Source organism: Platichthys flesus, chromosome 15, assembly GCF_949316205.1.
Source record: "Platichthys flesus chromosome 15, fPlaFle2.1, whole genome shotgun sequence".
Lineage (NCBI taxonomy): Eukaryota > Metazoa > Chordata > Actinopteri > Pleuronectiformes > Pleuronectidae > Platichthys > Platichthys flesus.
Window position 1 is genome coordinate 24,133,706 of NC_084959.1, and position 24,144 is coordinate 24,157,849.

At 41.7% G+C, this 24,144-nt stretch overlaps 1 protein-coding gene across 1 annotated transcript in view; it reads left to right on the forward strand.

Moving 5' to 3' along the window:
* Positions 1-20,265, forward strand: part of LOC133969742 (dual specificity calcium/calmodulin-dependent 3',5'-cyclic nucleotide phosphodiesterase 1A-like) — a 234,058-nt gene extending 213,793 nt beyond the window's left edge. Inside the window, exons 16-17 of the mRNA XM_062406389.1 lie at positions 7,289-7,546; positions 19,409-20,265. Of these exons, the coding sequence (XP_062262373.1) occupies positions 7,289-7,546; positions 19,409-19,569 (419 nt within the window). The 3' untranslated portion in view covers positions 19,570-20,265. The remainder of the gene's footprint in view (positions 1-7,288; positions 7,547-19,408) is intronic.
* Positions 20,266-24,144: the final 3,879 nt, after the last annotated feature.

Genomic DNA, 24,144 nt, shown 5'->3' on the forward strand with positions numbered 1-24,144 from the left:
AAGGGAGGCTGCTGATGGAAAGACGTAAGTCTAAGAGCTCTCCCGAGAAGTGTTTTCTTATAATATATTGTTATTGTAATTATTTGATTGAGCCCACGTGCCAATTTATTTTCTTATTTCCAAGTGTTTGTTTTTTTGCTCTTTTGTTTTATTCTATATTTACTTTGATAATTCTGCCTTAAAATTCCCATCTTACACCTTCATCTCCAAGTCCTCCTGAGAGTTTTTTTCACCGAACAGTATGCACACAACTTCAGCGTCTGTTGAACCACTTGAGGGACCCTGCATTTCAGTATGGTTGGCAGTGGAATGGAAGCTACATGCTGCTTGAGAAGGTTGAGCAAAGACATTGGTCAGATTCTGTATCGGGTCGGCTGATCATAGTGGTATTGGCGGATCCTGTGTTGCGTTGGCATCAGATACGGGCATAGGACCAGGACCACGGTGGCGGCTCATGATGGATCCTAATAAATGGGAGTGGACAATGACTGGACTAAAGTGGCATCTGATCTGGATTGTGGATCATGATCCTGCTGGTTGCTGACCATAGATTATGCAGCTAGACTGCTTGACATATCATATTCAATTTATCCTTAAAGATGTTTAGCCTCATCAATGCTGCTAAAAACTTTATCTTGGTGATATTTTCCTACACGTGGCATCTATTGCACTTCTGTCCGTCCTGGGAGAGGGATCCCTCACATGTGGCTCTCTCTGAGGTTTCTACGGGTTTTTAGTAGTTTTTCCTTGCTCTTGCTGAGGGTTAAGGACAAAGGATGTCATACCATGTTAAAGCCCTATGAGACGAATTGCGATTCATGAATATTGGCTGTACAAATACAATTTGATCATCTTTAGATAATTTATGTTTATTTATTGTAAAAATAAATGACATTGTTGTGCAATAATAGGTAGACTCAATGTTGGTTAATTATGAATAATCATAAAATATGATTATTAAAATAACAAAATTGTATATAAAAAATACAATTATTAATTAAAAAACGATAAAGTTATCTATTAGGAATAATGAATTGTAGTTATATTAGATAAAAGACGGGGCACCACCCTGGTATCAGGGACTAACAATCAAATGTAAAGATCAGTCTCATTTAGATCTAGTTCAATTAGAAATCTCAATATTTACTATGTAAGATTGTATAATGAACTGGGCAGGTTTAGGAGTTCTTGACAGTGTAGAGGTTGGCAAAATTCCCTTATCCAACATTAATGAAAGAACATTTGTGAAAGAAAAACATCTATTATGAATATAATAAACTATAAAAAAACAAATTACTAACAATGTGCTAACTAATCAAAGATGTGTATGTGAGTCTGTGTGTTAACATGCTTCCCTAAATAGCGGCTGACAAAAAGTTAACACCTTCCTGTGTGCTTCTAAAAATTCCGCTGACCAACCTAAAGTTAACAGCCCCTCTCCTTTTGAAGTGGTTTTACAACAGGTAGCAGGGGCAGAGATAATTAGGTGAAGCTATATATGTTTGTCTGTGTTGGTGCTAGGTTAGGCAAAGAGTGTAGAATGAAATACAAAGAAATACTGTGAAGAGCATTCCAAACTAACGTTACTTTCAAATAACTTATAACCCAAAATATCACAACACATATCAAACTCATAAACATCAAACAGAATCGAATAAACAGTCTTGCTTAGCCTAGTATAATTAATAAGCCCAGTTTTGTTACCCGTCCATAGAAAAGGGAAAAAAGTAAGTTGCAGTTCAGTTCACAGTTCTGTGAAATAGTCTCGCCGGTCGTGTGGTTTCTGCCTTAGCGGTTCTGTTGAGCTGTGCCGCGCAGATGCTGGTTGAAGTTTTCCTGCAGGCCATCGAGTCGCTGCTAGGAGTTTGGTAGAGCTTGAGTTGCAAGGAGGTTTCCTTGGTGAGTTGAGCTGGAAGCTGCACCTTTGCGCTCCTTTTGAAGAGAATATGTGAGCTGGAGCAGCTAGGCTTCTCCCCTCGGCGATGCAGGAAAAGAGGCTGGCAGCCTTCCTCCTTGGAGGGATTGTAGAAAAGACGTCGAGGAGGGGGAGAGCAGGCCTTATCTTGGCCTGGGACCTCACAGGTCATGGGGTCCAGCGTGACCAATAGGAGTTGACCCTTGTGGCTTTTCACATCTCTGTGTGAAGTTGAGGTATCCTTGGATACTGAGTTCCCTGTGCTCTGGCTTTTTTCCGGGAATGAAGGGACATGTGGTTTCAGGCTTTGACTACCCATATAGGCTGAAGAGGAGGCCTTTGGTTTCACAAAAACACTGTCCCTGTTAGGCTTTCTCTGAGTAAGGACTCAATCGCAGACCAAGATGCAAAAAATACTTATTTATTTCCAAAAAATAGAAAAACAAGGATCCAAAAAGGCAAAAACATAAGTGCAAAAAACAGAGAGTCCAATTCAAAAACTAAATTAAAAAACGGAAAAAACACAGAGGATCAAAAATCAGATTCTAATACCATACCAGGTAAAACAGGGCTCAAAAGCGGCAGAATCTTTAAGTAGGTTCTCACAGACAAACAATAACATCCGACAGGGGACAACAGAAAGACTGGGCTTATATAGCAGGGGGAACAGAGACAAGACACAGGTGAACTAATCAGGCAAACACTCAGGGTGACGATAGGAAACAGCTGAGGGAGAAAAAGAGCGGGAAGCAGCAGAGGGAGGAGTCGCCGGAAAATAACAGAACACACATGGTCTGACAACATAAATACAACAAGCACATGACAACATAAATAAACAGGGGGAAACACATGACATAACAAAACACAAGCAGGAGGCACAATGGAAAATGTCTTAGATTGCCGGGATCTTAACAGTCCCAACAACATTGTTGTAGATAAGTCAAATTAGTTTGATGTATCAGGCCTAATCATGTGTCCATTGCCTGCCACAGTACAAAATCGGAGCTTTTAGCAAATGGAATGATGGCTAGTGTTCTATTTTATCACTCTAAATCATATTCCTTTTTTTTAAGTCTGTATTTTAAATACAGAGGCTGTGTTTAGTAAACGAATATAATATATATATTGTATAATAATATTATATATATATTGGTTAATTCAACACAGCCTAAGCTTAAGCTTGGAAGATAAAATGGCGCCGTACTAACGGGTGCCTGTCGTAGCAGCTCCTGGTATTACTGTCGGTTTTTTGTGTTTTTTTAACGTTTGCAATTTGTTTTTTATATTTATTTTTGCACTACTCTGTGCATCTTCGTTCCGCACAATGACGAGATGCTTTTGAAATTTATTGGACACTTTTTATAACTTTTAACCGCACTTCGGTCTCTTCGGATCACTGGGAGAATGCCTGCAACACACGCTGGCATTGTTTACACCTGCGACCAGCTGATCGCCCTGAGGCACACTACCCTCTTGGCCGGAGAGAGACCCACCATCCCGGAGGAGTTAAAATGGAGACGGCGGGGCTGCAGAGCGGGGCTAAAACGGAGGATGGAGAAGAGGAAGTTTAAGCCCTTCATCCCTGCAGTCATCAATGGAAACGTGAGGTCGCACTGGAAGCGCTCATCAGGACACAGAGGGAGTACAGGGAGTCCTGTATTGTGTGTCTCACGGAAACGTGGCTGCACGAGCAGATACCGGACTCCAACGTCACCATTCCTGGCTTCCAGACGGTTCGAGCCGACAGAGACACCATTGCGACGGCAAGAAGAAAGGAGGGGGACTCGCAGTGCTCGCGAACAACAGGTGGTGTCACCCCGGGCACGTCACCGTTAAACAGCGTGTCTGCAGCCCGGACATCGAGCTCGTCGCCGTCGGACTTCGTCCATATTATTTGCCGAGGGAGTTTACTAGTGTTTTCGCCATCAATGTCTACATTCCTCCATCTGGGAACGCAGAAGCAGCGTGTGACGTCATCCACACTGTGACTGCAGGATTACAGACACAACACCCCGGGGCCTTCATCATCATCACAGGTGACTTTAATCATGCTTCCCTCTCATCCACACTCCCAACCTTCTTCCAGTTTGTCAAATGTGCCACCTGTGACAATTTGACTTTGGACCTGCTGTATGCAAATGTTAAGGATGCATACAGCTCCACTGCCCTGCCACCACTGGGCAGGTCAGACCACAACCTAGTCCTGCTCTCACCATCATACAAGCCTGTGATTCAGCAGCACCCAGTCACAGTGAGGACAGTGAGGAAATGGTCTCATGAGGCCATGAAAACACTGCGTGGGGCGCTGGAGGCCACAGACTGGGATGCTCTGTATGAGCCACATGGTGAGGACATTGATGGCCTGACTGACTGTGTCTCTGAGTACATTGGGTTCTGCATCGATAACACCATCCCCACTAAAGAGGTCCGCTGTTACCCAAATAACAAGCCTTGGGTTACAAGCGACCTGAAGGCCCTTCTCAACGAGAAGAAGAGGGCCTTTAGATCACTGGACAGAGCAGAACTCAAACGGGTTCAAAGGGAGCTCAAGCGCAGCATCAGGGAGAGCAAGGACAACTTCAGAAGAAAACTGGAGCACAAACTGGAGGAAAACAACTACGGGGTCCCTGGAGTGGTATGAAGGAGATCACTGGTTTCAAGAGGAGAGATGGGGGAGCAGCTGGGGATGAACGACGTGCGAACGAGCTGAACACGTTCTTCAATAGGTTCAACCTAACCCCCCCACCCCCAGTGGACCCTCCTATGACTCCACTGACTCTACGACTGCCTCTACTGCATCTCTGAGCAACAACCCCCCACCTCCCCCCATCACCCCCTGCCCCCCTCCAACCCCGTCACCATCTACCCCCACCCCCCCGCTGGCCTTTACCATGGGCCTTTTCACACCTCCCACCCCTAGGACATCCTCACATCCCCCACAGCCCCCCCACCACCTCCTGCAACACACACACATCTCTGCACCACCCTCAAACCCACCACTGACACCCCCCACCCCCCAGTCTGGACTCCACATCACAGCCAGCCAGGTGAGGAGAGAGCTGGAGAGGCTCAAACCGAGGAAAGCTGCGGGTCCGGACCGCATCAGCCCTCTTGTGCTGAAGGCCTGTTCCAGCCAGCTCTGTGGAGTTCTCCAGCACCTCTTCAACCTGAGCCTACACCTTCAGAGAGTGCCAGTGCTCTGGAAAACATCCTGCCTGGTCCCAGTGCCCAAAAAAGGACGTCCTGCTGCACTGGAGGACTACAGGCCGGTGGCACTGACCTCTCACATCATGAAGGTCATGGAAAGACTTACTCCTCCCTGGACAGACCCAACACCTCAGTCCGGATCATGTTTTTCGACTTCTCCAGCGCCTTCAACACCATCCAGCCCAGACTGCTGAAGGCCAAACTGGAGGGCACGCAGGTGAGTGCTCCCCTCATCGCTTGGGTCGATGACTATCTGACGGGCAGACCGCAGTTTGTGAGATTACATAACTGTGTGTCTGATCGTCTGATCAGTAACATCGGGGCCCCCCAGGGAACTGTGCTGTCCCCCTTCCTCTTCACAACATACACTGCTGACTTTAAGTGAAGAACGTGATGAACGTGAAGAAGACGAGGGAGATGGTGGTGGATTTCAGGAGGAACAAGCCCCTTCCCTCTCCTGTCTGCATCGGTGGGACGGCTGTGGAGGTGGTCCCTGCATACAAGTACCTGGGTGTCACACTGGACAATAAACTGGACTGGTCCACCAACACAGAGGCCGTCTACAAGAAGGGCCTGGGCCGGCTTTATTTCCTGAGGAGGCTCAGGTCCTTCAATATCTGCAACAAGATGCTGCAGATGTTCTATAAGTCTGTTGTGGCGAGCACCATATTCTTTGCTGTGGTGTCCTGGGGTGCGGGCATCAAGGCTTAGGATGCCAACAAACTGAAAAAACTCATTAGGAAGGCAGAGTCTGTGGTTGGCTCTAAGCTTGTCACCCTGGAGGAGGTGGTGGAGGACAGGATGCTGGCAAAACTGCTGGCAATCATGGACAATCCCTCTCACCCCCTCCACATAACACTGGACAAGCTAAGGAGCAGCTTCAGCCACAGACTCATTCAACCCTGCTGCTCTAAGGAACGATACAGGAAATCGTTCCTCCCAACCGCAATAAGACTGTACAACGCATCTACCTCTGTCAGAGCCACCGTCTCAATTCATCACTTTATACAATAATATTGTCTTTTGCACACTCAGTCTACATATTCTTACACTCTAATAGTATATCATATTATCTATTGTATCGCCAAATACTTTTATTTATACCCGTACTATATTACATGTCATTTTTACATGTCATTTTAGCTGACGCTTTTATCCAAAGCGACTTACATTTTTTAGAATACTCATCATTTTATGAGGGGCCATCTAGGGGTTCAGTATCTTGCCAAGGACACTTAGGCATGCAGAAGGCCACGCTCTCCCCATATATATATATATCATATATTATATCATACTCTTTATATATTCTTTGTATAGATAAGTCTATATACACATATTTATACATGTGTACATGTTGTTGTTATTATTATTATATTTTACTATTATTACTATTATATATACTGTTGCTGCTATTATTACTATATACTGCTATTATTATATTGGTATAATTACTTTCATATATAAATATATATTATATACTATAAATACTGTACTATTTTTTATATATATACTGTAACAATAACATTACCATCATATCATCAGTACTTACCATCATCTGCCACTGCACCTTATCTACCTATTTATCTTGTGTTTCTGTTTTTATTGTTTCTACCGCAATATTTTTATATTTTTATTTTTTTATTTTATTTTATTTTATTTTATTTTATTTTATTTTATTTTATTTTATTTTATTTTATTTTATTTTATTTTATTTTATTTTATTTTATTTTATTTTATTTTATTTTATTTTATTTTATTTTATTTTATTTTATTTTATTTTATTTTATTTTATTTTATTTTATTTTATTTTATTTTATTTTATTCAAATGTACCGGCTCTATCTATCTATCTATAGTGTCCCTGTTCACAACATGATGCAAAATGAGACATCACTGTATCACTGTATGAAATTTCTGAGCTGTCAGGATTAGTCAGAGAGAAAAAGAGTTTAATGTAGGAATTGACAGATGTTTAGTTCCCAATCAAAAGTTCTTTGATACAGCAATGATTTCACTCTCTGTACTGGACAGTATTACTACTCTTGGGAAATGACAGACCAAGATTAATGACAATAATTTGGAAACATAATACAGAACATATTTATTTATCAAAGTATGATTTTAAAGTGTTTATAAGTGTGTGTGTTTGTGTGTACTTGCACTGTAGACCTGGAAGGAAAGGAGGGAGAAGAGGTTGGTCAGGACAAAAAGCAGACAACAGATGTGATAAGGTCAAGGAGAACTGTTGACGGAGCCAAGGCAGGAGAGGATGTGGTGAAAAAAGAAGTGGGTCAACAGGAAGCTGTGGAGAACAGGATGAAGCAGGAGGAGCAAAAGCCTAAAATGGAGGATGGAAACAATGATGTCATGGACAAGGAGAAACCTGATAGCTCTACAGAGAACCAGGAGCGACAATGTCAGAATGGTACGTAATCTGTCTGCATTTTCACTTAGTATTGTAATTATAATTTTTTAAGGTTTCACAATACAATCACAATACAAATTACCAAAGGAAAAAAAGAGACATATCACCCACATAATGGGAAAACCAAAATGAAACAAATATCTGTTGGTTTCTTGGTACATAGATTTAGTTCTTCAACTTCAATCAAGTGATCATCATTTGTATACTCTTGAGTCCAGCAAGTTACATGTCCTTCCATATACATACAGTATATATATTAGGGGTGTGTGATATATATATATATATATATATTTCATCTACGATAATATTGTAATTGTTGTTTTAACGATGTGCCAACTCACATGAAGAGTTTTATCGATGATGATCAATGCGCCACGTATTCACGTTCGGCATGTCAATATACTTGGCCTCCTTTGATGATAAATGAAAGACAATATACGGGTTTTTCCATTAGTGAATCATTGTCGGAAGAAGGTAATACGAAGAGAATTGAGTGAAAACAGAGAATTAGAAAAGAGAATTGACGGAGCGAACCGTCTCCTTTAAATCTCGCCTTGCCTCCTCCAACTAAATTCTACCATGGAACTTCTAGTGACTACGTTTGTCCCGGTGTAACAGGTCAAATTAACCCCCGCCCAAATTAAACCCGGGTATGCTTTGGCCCGGGCCAGAGTATACCCCGGGGGATAAACTGGCCTAGGCCAAACTATACCCCGGGGTGTAAAACAGCTTAGGCCATACTTTACCCCTCCAGGCCAGAGTATACCCCAGAGTATGCAACATGCAGAAAAAAGTCCGAAGGTCTGGGCCCCCTGCCCTGGAGCGGACCGTTGACAGTGCGCCTCAAGGACAATTTATGCTTCTCCTCTTTGACGGACATGGAGGAGGGCCTACAGATAGCCATTGGCTGTGATTGGTCCGCTAATGACAGTATTTCGGAACGACATAATTTCCGGACCTCAAACTTTCTGTTTCATTTACTATATCACAATAAACCCAAACACAACTACGATTCTACAATTAATGTGACAAGTGTGTTAAGCCAGCGGAGTTGTCCGGCTGACGGTGGCTGGTTAGAGCCCTGGCGGCATGTGTGTACGGTCACATACGGTTATAATGAGCTTTCATAACATCGCTGGCGTCCTAGCCACCATGCTAACTGCGGTGGTAACTGTGCAAAAACATGCTGTCACGATTTTAATTCCACAGCTGTCATGACACTGTTTCTCAAACCCCGTTAGATTAGAAGCAAACACTTGGTAGTAGTTAGTATCGGGAGTCCCTGCTGACAGTGTGTGGAAGCTGGGGGGAAGCTAGCTGCTTCTGTGCAGCTTGAAGCCGTGGAATTAGCAACGCAGTTTGGCAGGTCAGGGGTGAGTTGGGCGCCACATAGTGTCTTATCTGAGAAGTACAATACAGTGGGCCATAGTCCATTACATTACAATTCATTTAGCTGACGCTTTAATCCAAAGCGATTTTCAATCAATGCATTCAAGGGTACCCGAGGGTAAAACCCCGAACAATAAGAATTAAGGAAAGTACAATTCCTTAAAAAAAAAAATGCAAAACTACAAAGTGCTATAAGTAAGTGCCATTATTTATTTTTATTTTTATTTAAATTTTTTTGAGGCGGGCCAATTTAAAATGGATGGCAGGCCGCAGATGGCCCGCGGGCAGTAGTTTGGACATCCCTGCTTTAGACTGCACTATGCATTTCTTCTTAGCTCTCGTTCTTGCGATAAATAAAGGTGCAGTACTTAACTGTAGAACTGTTAAGAAGCTTGGAATTTTTCTTTTGTGGGGGGAAGCGCCAGTGGTGAAGCTTGCCTATATAAGACCCACTTAATGCAACAGGAGGAGTAGAGCTTGCCGAGGCGAGATGGGATAGCAGCTTCCTCTATCACCAAACTCTTTAGTTTACCAATTTTGACTACCATGGAAGACCAACTGTATGACCAGATTTTGAGATTCTACACTGCAACACAACAAAAGTATCCCGAGTGGATCTACGATTTACCTCCAGAGAAATGTGTAAAGGCCAAGTCCCAGTTCAGACAAACAGTTAAGCCATATCGGGCAGAAGGAGGGATTCTTTACCATGGGGAAAAGGAGGTTCTCACTAAAAGTCGCCAAATATCCTGAAGGCCTGTCATGACAACCCAAATTCTGGTGGCCATTTTGGCAGAGATAAAACATTAGCCAAAATCTCTGACCGTTATTACTGGAGGGGAATGAAGAATGACGTTCACCAACATGTCAGAGCTTGTCAAAAATGTTTTGTCATAAATCCCAAACTCAGCAAGGAGGCTCCACCACTCAACAGTATACCAGTGCCTGGAAAAGTATGGAGCTTAGTCGGGATTGATATGATAGGTCCCCTTCAGGAAACATCAAGCGGCAATAAATATATAGTTGCTGCCACTGATCATTTCTCCAAGTGGACTGAAGCAACAGCTGTTCCAGATAAGAGTGCCAAGTCAGTAGCAAATTCTTTGTACTCTGTTATTTGCCGCCTTGGCTGTATGGACACTCTGATTAGTGACCAGGGACGAGAGTTTGTGAACTCGATCATCGACAACCTGATCGAGCATTTTCAAACAGACCACCGCATTTCATCTACTTACCCACCCACAAACAAATGGCCAATGGGAACGTGACAATCGAACACTCAAACAATCTCTTAGTGATTGTTTGTTTTAATGCTCTTCTTAGAAGTTGAGGTTTAAGGATGTTATGACTTTAATTAGATTTAATTTCAATTGCATTATGTTTTGGGTATGTGCTTTTATTTTAATGTGGAACATTACTGAGAAGTTTTTTGATCTTTGGGGGTGTTCTGATGTCATCAGTTTTTCTGGGTGAAGTAATAAAAGTCTATGTTTTAGAGTTTTAAGATTTAAGTTTGTTAGCTTTCTCCCTTAATTCACCTGACAAAGCTTAACCCCCAATAAATTGTTGAAAAATTAAGAATTCTTGTGTATATCATTCAACACTACTGATATCATGGGGGTATAATCTGGCCTCAGTGGTATGAATAGGCCTAGGCCAATTTATACCCCGGGGTATAATCTAGCCTAGGCCCCTTTAACCCCGGGTGTAGTCCGGCCTGGGGGTATACTATGGCCTGTTGCACTGGATCAGATTCATCAATATGAGCTGTTGATATATAAAAGAATTTTCTTTCTCTCTCACTCTCGCTCAGCTGACATCTCTGGCTCACTACAGTTTAAATGGTGATTTGTTTGTCGCGACAATATCAACACTGATCATCACATAATGGTAGATTATTTTATTAATGAGTTAAATCTACCTTCAGAGCAGGAGGGGTTATGATGAAATGTAAAGATTGGGATCCAAGATTGGGAGCCGGTTCCACAGCAGAGGAGTCTGGAAGCTGAAGGATCTACCTCTTTTAAAATTATATAGTCTGGGAACCCAAAGTGAGCCTGTATTTTGGGAGCGGAGTGGTTAGGGCAATACAGTGCATCATGCTCCTTAATTTATGATAGGGCTTTATTTTTTATGGTTTTGTGTGTGAGGAGCAAGATTTTTTATTTGTATTCATGTCACCTACAAGAGCTGAAATCTCAATGATAATCCATGGGTGGCCTGATATTAAGGAGGAAGCACCAGTGGCAGTGTGGCAGTGCATTGTTCTCCAAAGGCCCTGATGCATCCACAATAGCCATATCTGTGCAGAAGCATGTTACAGACAAGTGAGGGCTTGCTTTTGTTTCAAACATGAAAGCAAAAGTAAAAGACTATGTGGCAAATGGCTCTGCTTGCAATGAATATGTAAAAAACCAGCGGAAGGAATCTGTTATGTCACCAATTCGGGGGGCAGGGGTTCAAGAGAGAAAAAGGCACTTAAGATAAGATAAGATCAATCTTTATTAGTCCCACATTGGGGAGATTTGTCGACAAAGTGGACTCTCTTTTCCTAATTTCAGAAATTACTACTGGGCAGCAAATATACAGACAATAACTTATGGATCAAGCATTCTCAGGTAAGTTGGTTTCTAAATGAAGCTAAATTGTGTACATCTTCCTCTCTTTTACGATTGGTAACCTCTAGACTACCCTTTTCCCCAAGAAAAAACTCGGCCAACCCTACAGTAATTGCAACATTGAACATTCTTGCACAATTCCGTAAAAACTTTGGCTTCACAGATTAATCAACATTTACTCCTATTCAGGATATCACCGCTCTCCCCGATCAAGTCTGAACACACAACCAAATTACTGAGACTTACATTGGCCAAATCAAAGCGGATTGGGAAAAAGAACTTGGCATGAACATACCCTATTCATCTTAGAACCAGGCCCTTATAAGGGTCAATAAAAGCTCATTGTGTGCACGGTTAAATTGACTACAATTCAAGGTACTGCATCGCCTGCACAACTCTAACTCTTCTAAAATGTACTCAAATGTGGTGGATTGCTGCAAAAGATTTTCAATTCACCAGCAGATCTTACTCGCACGTGTTGGATCTGTCCACAACTCACAACTTACTGGGACAAAGCATTCAAAATAATATCAGCCCCCCTCTGTGATCAGTCTTAATCTCATACCCAACGCCTAGACGTTCATCTTTGGTGTTAAGGGCGACGGAGACAAAACTTTAATAAATAAAAAAAAAAAAACGAAACGAAGTGCCTCTGCACCAAGCCGGAGTGGGGATACTCACAAGTCTCTGGCTGAGCGCAGCTGGTTTGGAGTTCTCCTCTTACTGTTTGAGGTTCACGTCTTAACAGATCTAACCCTATTACAATTCATCTCATAGGGCTTTAACAGGGTGTGACATCCTCTGTCCTTAACCCTCAGCAAGAGTAAGGAAAAACTACTAAAAACCCTTTTAACAGGGTAAAAATATGTAGAAACCTCAAAGAGAGCCACATGTAAGGGATCCCTCTCCCAGGACGGACAGAAGTGCAATAGATGCCATGTGCAGGAAAACATCATCAATAATCAAAGTCTCTAGCAGCATTTGATGAGGGTATACATCCCGAAGGACAACTCCAACATGACATGCCAAGCAGTCCCGCTGCAAGCACAGTCCATGCTCAGCAACCATCTAGACCATGATCCACCATCCAGACCAGACTCCACTCCAGTCCTCAGTCACCGTCCACCGCCGCCCACCAGGACCCATCACAAGCCACCACCGCGGTCCTGGTCAACCGCCCATGCCCAATGCCAACGCGACAGAGGGTCCGCCACCAGCACCACGATCAGCCCACATGACTCAGAATCCGCCACACTGGATCCAACACCGCGACCCCCGGTGCGCGATCCATAAACCGCAATCCATGGTGCGGCCACAGAGGCCCTGGATCTGCAGGTGATAAATCAAAGGGATTCCGGGAAAGGGGGATAGGGATGGAGAAGAGGAAGGAGAAGGAAAGAGCTGGAAAGAGAAGCTCCGTGTGTCATGTGTCATAAAATAGAACAAGTAACGTTCTGGCGCACTAATTAGCTCTTACTATAAGCTTTATCAAAAAGGAAGGTTTTGATTCTACTTTTAAACGAAAAGATGGTGACTGCCTCCCAAACTGAAAGTGGTAGATTATTCCACAGCCCAGGGGCTTTATGGCTAAAAGCTCTGGCTCCTACTCTACTTTTAGAGAATTTAGGGATGACAAGTAGGCTTGAATTCTTGGAGCGGAGTGCTCTAGCGGGTTTATAAGGTACTAACAGCTCTTTAAGGTAAAAAGGCGCCATATTATTAAGGGCCTTGAAGGTGAGGAGGAGAATTTTAAATTCTATTCTAGATTTAACTGGAAGCCAGTGTAGCGATGCTAATATTGGAGAAATGCGCTCTCTTCTCTTTGTTCTCATCAGGACACCTGCTGCGGCATTTTGGACAAGCTATAGAGTCTTTAACGACTAACTGCTGGAGCCTGATAATAATGAATTACAATAGTCCAGTCTCGATGTAACAAAGGCGTGGACCAGTTTTTCTGCATCTTTTTGTGAAAGGACATGTCTAATTTTGAAATATTACGCAAGTGGAAAAAAGCGGTCCTAGAAATTTGTTTTAAGTGACTATTAAAGGATAAATCAGGATCGAAGATCACTCCCAAGTTCCTGACTGTTTCAATGGAAGCAAGGGCAATGTCGTCTAGCGCAGCTATATCATTAGATAATGCATCTCTAAGGTGTTTGGGGCCAAGTATTATAACCTCTGTTTTGTCTGCGTTTAATAAGAGAAAATTGCGGGTCATCCAGGTTTTTATGTCCTTGAGACATGTTCGAAGTTTAGTTAATTGATTACTTTGTTCAGGTTTTATTGACAAATATAACTGGGTGTCATCCGCATAGCAGTGGAAATTTACCGAGTGTGTCCTGATAATGTTTCCTAGTGGAAGCATATATAATGAGAATAAAATTGGGCCGAGCACAGAGCCCTGTGGAACACCATGGTTAACTTTGGTGCGCACAGATGACCCATCATTAATTTGCACAAATTGGGAGCGATCAGAAAAATACGATTTAAACCAGTTAAGGGCGGTTCCATTAATGTTACTTAACTGTTTGAGTCTTTGTAATAAAATTTGATGGTCAATTGTGTCGAATGCTTCACTGAGATCTAACAGAACGTGGACAGACACAAGTCCCTGATCTGAGGCTATTAAAAGGTCATTAGTGATTTTTGCCAAGGCTGTCTCTGTACTGTGATTGGCTCTAAACCCCGATTGAAAGTCTTCATATATATTATTTTCCTGGAGAAACTCACGCAGCTGATTGGCAACAACTTTTTCTAAGATTTTAGAAATGAAGGGGAGATTAGATATTGGCCTGTAATTGGCTAAAACCTCTGGATCTAGGGTGGGTTTTTTGAGTAGGGGTTTGATGACAGCTATTTTAAAAGACTGTGGTACATAACCTGATGATAATGACAGATTGATAATGTTAAGTAACAAACTATCAATTAGGGGCAGAATTTCTTTAAGTAATTTTGTAGGAATGGGATCTAAGATACAGGTTGTTGGTTTAGAACCTGAGATTAATTTGGTAAACTGATCACGGGTGATCAGAGAGAAGCTGTCTAAGTTATGGGTAGGATTCTCAGCCGTTTCTGAGATCTCTGTTGTTGGGAGGGTATTAGTGCCAATTGAGGGCAGGAGATGGTTGATTTTATTTCTAATAGTTTGAATTTTATCATTAAAAAAGGTCATAAAGATATTGCTATTTAGGGATCGAGGAATACTGGGTTCGGTGGAGGTGTGACTCTCTGTCAGCCTGGCTACAGTGCTGAAGAGAAACCTGGGGTTGTTTTTATTCTCTTCTATTAGTTTTGAATAGTAGGCGGCTCTTGCTTTGTGGAGAGCCTTTTTATATTCTTTAACACTATTCTTCCAGTCTATTAGATTTTCAACATTGTTGCTGGAGCGCCACTTCCTTTCTAGTTTCCTTGATAATTGTTTTAACTCATTTGTCAATTTGGGAACTCTATCATTCTGGATCAGATGGCGGGGAATGTTTCTAGACAGACCTGGAAACCCAAATGGGCTATGAAATGTTAAGATCTGAAGGAGGACCTTAAGCATCAGGTCTTAAACTCAGGATCCGAGTTTGCCACGTCCATTACAGGAGAGGCGGGTGGGAGTTGTGATCTGATGGTTTTCTGTGCCTGTTACCGCTTCAACCTAGCAGGTGGATACCAGTGGTGAGTTCACAATTCACCTTAGCGTAGATTTCATTACTAGACCTAATTAGTTTCAGTCAGTGTGTACACCAACCTACTCAGTGTTTTAAAAGTCACTAATGACCTTCTAATAGCTTCAGATCAGGGATTTGTGTCTGTCGCATTGCATTTTATTATAGAGACTTGAACAGTTAATAAGCATTAAACAAACCACCCTAAACTGGTGTACGTCTTATTTTTCTGATCTCTTCCAATTCGTGCAAATGAATGATGAGTCATCTGTGCGCCCCAAAGTTAAGCATGGTGTTCCACAGGGCTCTGTGCTAGGCCCAATTTTATTCTCATTATATATGCTTCCACTAGGAAACATTATCGAGACACTTGGTACATTTCCACTGCTGTCTGGATGACACCCAGTTATACTTAAAACCTGAACAAAGTAATCAATTATCTAAACTTCAAGCGTTTCTCAAGGAAATAAGCTGGATGACCGACAATTTTCTCTTATTAAGCTCAGATAAAACAGAGGTTATAATACTTGGCCCTAAACACCTTAGAGATTCATTATCTAATGATATAGCTGCGCTAGACGACATTGCACTTGCTTCCAATGAAACAGTCAGGAACTTAGGAGTGATCTTTGATCCTGATTTGTCCTTTAATTCACACTTAAAACAAATATCTAGGACCGCCTTTTTCCACTTGCGTAATATCAAGAAAATCTGACATGTCCTTTAGCAAAAAAATGCAGAAAAACTAGTCCACGCCTTTGTAACATCCAGACTGGATCATTGTAATTCATTATTATCAGGCTCCAGCAGTAAATCGTTAAAGACTCTGCAGCTTGTCCAAAAGGCAAAAGCACGTGTCCTGAATAAAACCAACAAAAGAGACCACATTTCTGCAGTATTAGCATCGCTACACTGGCTTCCGGTTAAATCTAGAAAATAAATAAAAATTCTCCTCCTCACCTTCAAGGCCCTTAATAATATGGCTCCATTTACCTTAAAGAGCTGTTGGTGCCTTATAAACCGATTAGAGCACTGTGCTCCCAGAATTCAGGATTACTTGTCGTCCCTAAAGTCTCTAAAAGTAGAGTAGGAGCCAGAGCTTTCAGCCTTCAAGCCCCTCTCCTGTGGAATAATCTCTCACTTTCAGTTCGGGAAGCAGGCACCATCTATCTGTTTATGAGTAGGCTTAAAACCTTCCTTTATGATAAAGCTTATAGTTAGAGCTGGTCCAGGCTTGTCTTAGACCTGCTCTTAGTTATGCTGATATATATAGTACATTTGACATCTATTGCACTTCTGTCCGTCCTGGGAGAGGGATCCCTCACAAGTGGCTCTCTCTGAGGTCTCTATGTTCTTTTTACCCTGTTAAAGGGTTTTTAGTAGTTATTCCTTACACTTGTTGAGGGTTAAGGAAAGAGGATGGCATAAACACAATCCTAGAGGAAATTCTGGAATGCTAACCTTTTACAATGACAATATAACCATCCGATCCTGTTTAATGAGATGGTAATATATCATTTGTATATCTGCACTGTATATCCCCTGCCAACAGCAATTTTTTTTAACAGAAGCAGAGAGTCAATTTTATTTATTGTTTTCCTTGTGTATAGTTTATTGGGGCCTAAGCAGCAACCATATTGTTAGTCCTATTTTTATCTTTATAATGAATCGCTTATTTGGCGACCTAAACATGCATAACTTTTGCTGAAACTTTGCACAAAAGTCAAAGTATTTTTGTGCATGTTGTCACGAGTGGACTGAACAAAATGAATTATAATCAACAAAACAACCTGTGTCCATGAACAAAACAGAGAAATGAATGTGGCGAGGCTTTTTAAAACGTCATCTCCACCTACACCTCAGGGAAAAGAAGAACAGGGACACCTAGTGTCCAGGTGGGGGTGGAGGGGGGTCGTCACAATGTGCCGGGCATGCCAATGCGACTCGATAGCGCCCTCCTTATTGGCAGTGCCTGCAATGCGTTTCTCCAAAATGCATGAAAATCGCTAGGCATAGGTATAATGATGATTCACACACATTGTACTTTGAATAACTCCTCCAAGAGGATTAATTACATCAACTTCAAATTGGGACAGGGCAATCTAAACACATTATTGATCAAAAGTTGTACTCTTCATGAGTTTTTGTAAGAGGGTGTGTATGTGGCATCGGATTTCAGTGTATCGCTGGGCAACAGGACGTTATCGGTTCAGTGCACATTATAAAATGCCCTTTCCTAAGGACTTCAGCACAAGCTGTTAGGAAACAAAGTCTTGCCAGCAGAACAACAACAACAGGAGCCACAAACCAGCTAGCTAGACCACTTCAATGGACTTCAAACAGCACATAAAAAGGACAATTTCTCCCCTTTCATGAACTGGCAACTCAACTGGGCTAATTATGCCAGGCTATGGACAGAACAACGTTATTAGTTTAATTTTAGTACATTTACGATTTTGTGTTGTTGTGATTACATTACATTACATTACATTTCATTTAGCTGACGCTTTTATCCAAAGCGACTTACAATAAGTGCATTCAAACCCGAGGGTACATACCAAGGACGACAAGAATCAAGAAAGTACAATTTCTTCAAATAAAGCAAAACTACAAAGTGCTATAAGTAAGTGCCATTTAAGTGCTACTAAAGTGTTAGTTTCAAAAAGTTGTTAGTGTTTTTTTTTTTTTTTTTTTTTATTCAAGGTAAAGTCGGAAGAGGTATGTTTTTAGTTTTCGGCGGAAGATGTGTAGACTTTCTGATGTCCGGATGTCAGTCGGGAGCTCATTCCACCATTTAGGAGCCAGGACGGAAAACAGTCGTGTTTTTGATGAGTGTTTAGCTCGCAGTGAGGGAGCAACAAGCTGATTGGCCGAAGCAGAGCGGAGTGAACGGGGTCCTGGATGTAGACTGGACCGGATCCGTTCACAGCATGGTACGCAAGTACTAGTGTTTTGAACCGGATGCGAGCAGCCACTGGTAACCAGTGAAGGGAGCGGAGGAGAGGAGTAGTGTGAGTGAATTTAGGTTGGTTAAAAACCAGTCGAGCTGCTGCATTCTGGATGAGCTGCAAAGGTCGGATGGTGGTAGCAGGTAGACCTGCCAGGAGGGAGTTACAGTAATCTAGACGTGAGATGACCAAAGCCTGGACCAGAACCTGCACTGCCTTTTGAGTGAGAAGGGGGCGTATTCTCCTGTGATAGTTGTAGTTATTTGACAGCTAATGTTAGATCTGTTATGCTCTTCATAGACTCAGAGACTTTCTTTGCATGCAACTACTTTCTTTAACCTGGCACCAGCACTTCAAACACACATCTCCACAAACTTAACACACAGTCAGCCACATGGTCCCACCATTCCATTTGCTCCTTTGTCTTCTTAGTGGCCCTGGCCGCCATTTTGAAACTCCCTCATTCACACACATACACATCTAAATACTTTTAGTTAGTTTGTGTGTTATACCTTTATTATTTTCATTATAAATGTTTTTCTTTAACAAATATACTTTTTTCATTCATGTTGCTACTGTTTGAATTTTGCCAACATCTACACTGTCAAAAACTTTGGGTTATACTTATTCATTCACTTGTCCAAACTTGTACAAAATCTGTAAATTTCCTATCTTTTTCCTTCTTTTGAAGGGTAATGCCCAGAGGTAGCTTTAATGTCAATTAAAGTTATTATTCAATATTAATATTTGTCTGATAGCTGGATTTATTGAATTCCCAAAGGTAGTTTAAGGCAGAGCCATTCCAACCTGGGTGTCGACCCCGGCCAAATGTGTGCCCAGTGACAATCAATGAGTGGAGCTAGTCAGTCCAACAGGTCCTGACCAATAACCAAAGGTTCTATATCGATGGCACAGACATAGATGGGATGCCCAAGAGTCATCTCTTAAAAGCTGATGTCAACCCTTATCCTGCGTGTAGCTTGTGATGCTAATGTTGCAGGCTTCAATCTGTAGTGGTGAATCGAGAGCATGAAGAAAGTCAAGAAAGGGGAATGTGCAGTGATTGATTCAGGATGTGTTCATAAAGCTTTTGTATGTGTTGATGGGGAGTATATTTTCCCTCCTACCACCACTGCATTTTAAAATCCATTTAAAATACCCCCAAACATTTTATAATTGAATTTCAGAACTCTACATGCTTCAAGAACCTGACAGAATTGGTTCCATACTAACTTTGATTTTGTTTTTGTACAGACCCTCAGCCTCTTTGCAATGCGATCCAATACTGCAAAAGACCTGGCTATTGCTCCAGCTCCTACCAGCTGGCAAGCTCAAAAGTTAAGGAAATGCATCCCTTTGATGCCAGAGGAAAAGCCAGAAGACTGCAAAACATCTCTCTGCGTTGCCGAAAGTGACCTTGTACAATGACAAACCTGTAACCCTAAAAACTTCCTTTATATCTCTAAAAATCTACTTGAGGTCATCATTGCTACATTGTTACTGCTCTCTCCATCTCTTTTTGCTATGTGTGGTCCCATCGCTTCTTTTAAGTCTCTTCACCTTTTTTGATGAGGGGGTCTTAATCAAATTCATAGGCCCTATTTATTAGATAATGACAATATGGTATCTTGGAGATGATACATCCGTGTGCTATATTGAAGTACAAAATGTATTTGAATTGGCAAGATTGAAACATGGCAAGAATGTTCATATATAATTATTAATATATAACCATTAAGATCTATCTATGTTTTTTTTTAAGAATGCATTTTTTTATTGTATTTGTGTTGGACTAATAGTAGTAACTTTCTCTTGAGTATAAGTCTGCTTTACAATGTATATAAGTAATCTGATCGGCAAGTGAGTTCATGCAACTATGCCCTGATACAATGACGTGTCTTGATTGTGCTCTACATTTAGGGACTATGTAGAGCTGATTGTGAGTTGACTATATGCAATTAGGAGTTTTAAGTTCGTTTTTATTTCTGAATAAAACTGGGAGGCCAGGTACTATGTTCTGAGTGAGCTGCAGTTTCCCTCTATCCTTTTTTGTAAAACTTCCCCATATAACTGAAAAATAGAACAGAAATACAAATTTAAATCTGTATGACTTGCTTCATTAAATTTGGTTTTGGAAAAGTACTTATTTGTTGATATTTATCTATGCATCTTTACCTCATATCTATATGCCTTGTCAATGACCATTAACGATTAATTATATTCATATATGATCATGCTCTCCTGGTACAGCCATCTTCCTCCTCTCTTCATCAAACCAACAACTAATGTCGGATGAACCAATGAACCCCATAGTATCAACAATGTAGGTAGGGGCTATTGACAAAATTCGCCTTTCTATTAGTTAGGAATGCTGTTGACCCACAATCTCCATATATTGCCTTAAATAACACACTAGATTGAAAAGAAACATCTCTAACTAAACCACCTATAAACTCTTATGAAGATAACTAGCTTTGCACTTGCTTTATATCTGGTTAATATTTGGAGATTTACATTCTAAATTGTATAATTTATACATGGAGTAGTCAAAACCAGGCTATATGAATCGGGGTGGATTTCCCCGGGGTCACAGGGAGGTCCGGATGCCCCCATCCAGAGAGTCTGCAACCTCAATAGCTTTGCAAACATAAGAAAGTATATTGCCTACATCATTTTAAATAGTAATACAATATGCTAATTATAGATACAGAATAAATGGTAGATGGTTTTGTATTTCTATAGCGCTTCTCTAGTCTTGATGACCACTCAAAGCACTTTACAGTACAGTTTTACATTCACCCATTCACACACACATTCATACAGGGCATCCTGTATGAACCCTGAATGCCCCCCCATACTTTGTTATTCTATGGGGGGCCATTCAGGGTTCAGCATCTTGCCCAAGGACACTTCGGCATGCAGATGGGTCAGACTGGGGATGGAACCGCCGACCTTCAGGTTGGAGGATGACCACTCTACCCCTCAACCACAGCCGCCCAGAATAAGGCATTCTTAAACGCAACAGATTGGTTACATGTTCATGAAGCCAAGGGTGGAATTAGCCTTTTCTGAGAGCACACAGTAAGATTAGAGCTGAACAAGGTGGACGTGAACCAGGATGTATTTTCGATCTAAAAGAACAACCACTTCCACGTGTGACCCTTCACAAAACAATTCCAATACAGATACACTGCTTACGATAGAGAGATGGTACATTTCTAGACATTTTTGTTATACTATAAAGCGCCAACAAGTGCCTACAAGTGTCCCATGTCATTTTTTTACCTAACACAAAGAGTGAGACATTTCTAGTCATTTTTCAGCACTCAGGGTTGGGCTTTAGAGTGTTTCCTCAGGCTTGGCTGGTGCTGGAGATTTTTTTCTCCCATGTATTTAATTTTTCCCTAACAACACATTTCGGACATTTCTAGGCATTCTTGCTATAATGTAAAGTGCCTACAAGTGTCCCATGTATTTTTATTTGTTTTACCGAACACAAAGAGTGAGACATTTCTAGGCATTTTTCAGCACTCAAGGTGGGGCTTTAGAGTGGGTCCCTGGGCTTGGCTGGTGCTGGAGATTTTTTTCTACCATATTTTGTATTTTTCCCTAACAAAACATTTGGGAAATTTCTAGGCATTCTTGCTTTGATGTAAAGTGCCTACAAGTGTCCCATGCCATTTGTTTACCTAACACAAAGAGTGAGACATTTCTAGGCATTTTTCAGCACTCAAGGTGGGGCTTTAGAGTGGGTCCCTGGGCGTGGCTGGTGCTGGAGAATTTTTTCTACCATGTATTTCATTTTTCCCTAACAAAACATTTGGGACATTTCTAGGCATTCTTGCTTTGATGTAAAGTGCCTACTAGTGTCCCATGTCATTTTTTTAGCTAACACAAAGAGTGACACATTTCTAGGCATTTCTCAGCACTCAAGGTGGGGCTTTATAGTGGGTCCCTGGGCGTTGCTGGTGCTGAAGAATTTTTTCTCCCATGTATTTCATTTTTCCCTGACAAAACATTTGGTACATCTCTAGGTATTATTGCTATAATGTAAAGTGCCTACAAGTGTCCCATGTCATTTTTTTACCTAACACAAAGAGTGAGACATTTCTAGGCATTTCTCAGCACTCAAGGAGGGCTTTACAGTGGGTCCCTGGGCGTGGCTTGTGCTGGTGAATCTTTTCTCCCATGTATTTCATTTTTTCCTATCAAAACATTTGGGACATTTCTAGGCATTCTTGCTATGATGTAAAGTGCCTACAAGTGTCCTATGTCATTTTATTAATTAACACAAAGAGTGAGACATTTCTAGGCATTTTTCAGCTCTCAGGGTGGGGCATTGGAGTGGGTCACCGGGCTTGGCTGGTGCTGGAGATTTTTTCTGACATGTATTTCATTTTTCCATAACAAAATATTTCGGACATTTCTAGGCATTCTTGCTATATTGTAAAGTGCCTACAAGTGTCCCATGTATTTTTTTTTTTTACCTGACACAAAGAGTGAGACATTTCTAGGCTTTTTTCAGCACTCAATGTTGGGCTTTAGAGTGGGTCCCTGAGCATGGCTGGTGCTGGAGAATTTTTTCTCCTGTGTATTCAATTTTTCTCTAACAAAACATTTGGGACATTTCTAGGCATTCTTGCTATAATGTAAAGTGCCTACTAGTGTCCCATGTCATTTTTTTAGCTAACACAAAGAGTGACACATTTCTAGGCATTTTTCAGCACTCAGGTATGGGCTTTAGAGAGGCTCCTCAGGCTTGGCTGGTGCTGGAGATTTTTTTCTCCCATGTTTTGTATTTTTCCCTAACAAAACATTTGGGACATTTCTAGACATTCTTGCTTTAATGTAAAGTGCCTACAAGTGTCCCATGTAATTTTTTTACCTAGAACAAAGAGTGAGACATTTCTTGGCATTTTTCAGCACTCAATGTTGGGCTTTAGAGTGGGTCCATGGGCGTGGCTGGTAATGGAGAATTTTTTTTCCCATGTATTTCATTTTTCCGTAACAAAACATTTGGGACATTTCTAGGCATTCTTGCTATAATGTAAAGTGCCTACAAGGAGACATTTCTAGGCATTTTTCAGCACTCAGTGTTGGGCTTTAGAGTGGGTCCCTGGGCTTGGCTGGTGCTGGAGATTGTTTTCTCCCATGTATTTCATTTTCCCCTAACAAAACATTTCGGACATTTTTAGGCATTCTTGCTATAATGTAAAGTGCCTACTAGTGTCCCATTTAATTTTTTTACCTAACACAAAGAGTGAGACATTTCTAGGAATTTTTCAGCACTCATTGTTGGGCTTTAGAGTGGCTCCCCAGGCTTGGATGGTGCTGGAGATTTTTTTCTACCATGTTTTGTATGTAAAGTGCCTACAAGTGTCCCATGTAATTTTTTTACCTAACACAAAGAGTGAGACATTTCTAGGCATTTCTCAGCACTCAGGGTGGGGCTTTACAGTGGGTCCCTGGGCGTGGCTGGTGCTGGAGAATTTTTTCTCCCATGTTTTTCATTTCAACTCGGATTAGAGCCGCTGCTCCTTTACTTAGAAAGGAGTCAGCTGAGGTGGTTCGGGCATCTGGTAAGGATGCCCACTGGGCGCCTTCCTTGGGAGGTGTTTCAGGCACGTCCAGTGGGGAGGAGACCTCGGGGAAGACCCAGGACTAGGTGGAGAGATTATATCTCAACACTGGCCTGGGAACGCCTCGGGATCCCCCCGTCAGAGTTGGTAAATGTGGCCCGGGAAAGGGAAGTCTGGGGCCCCCTGCTTGAGCTGCTCCCCCAGCGACCCGACCCCGGATAAGCGGATGAAAATGAGATGAGATGAGATTTCATTTTTCCCTAACAAAACATTTGGTACATCTCTAGCTATTCTTGTTATAATGTAAAGTGCCTACAAGTGTCCCATGTCATTGTTTTACCTAACACAAAGAGTGAGACATTTCTAGGCATTTTTCAGCACTCAGGTATGGGCTTTAGAGAGGCTCCTCAG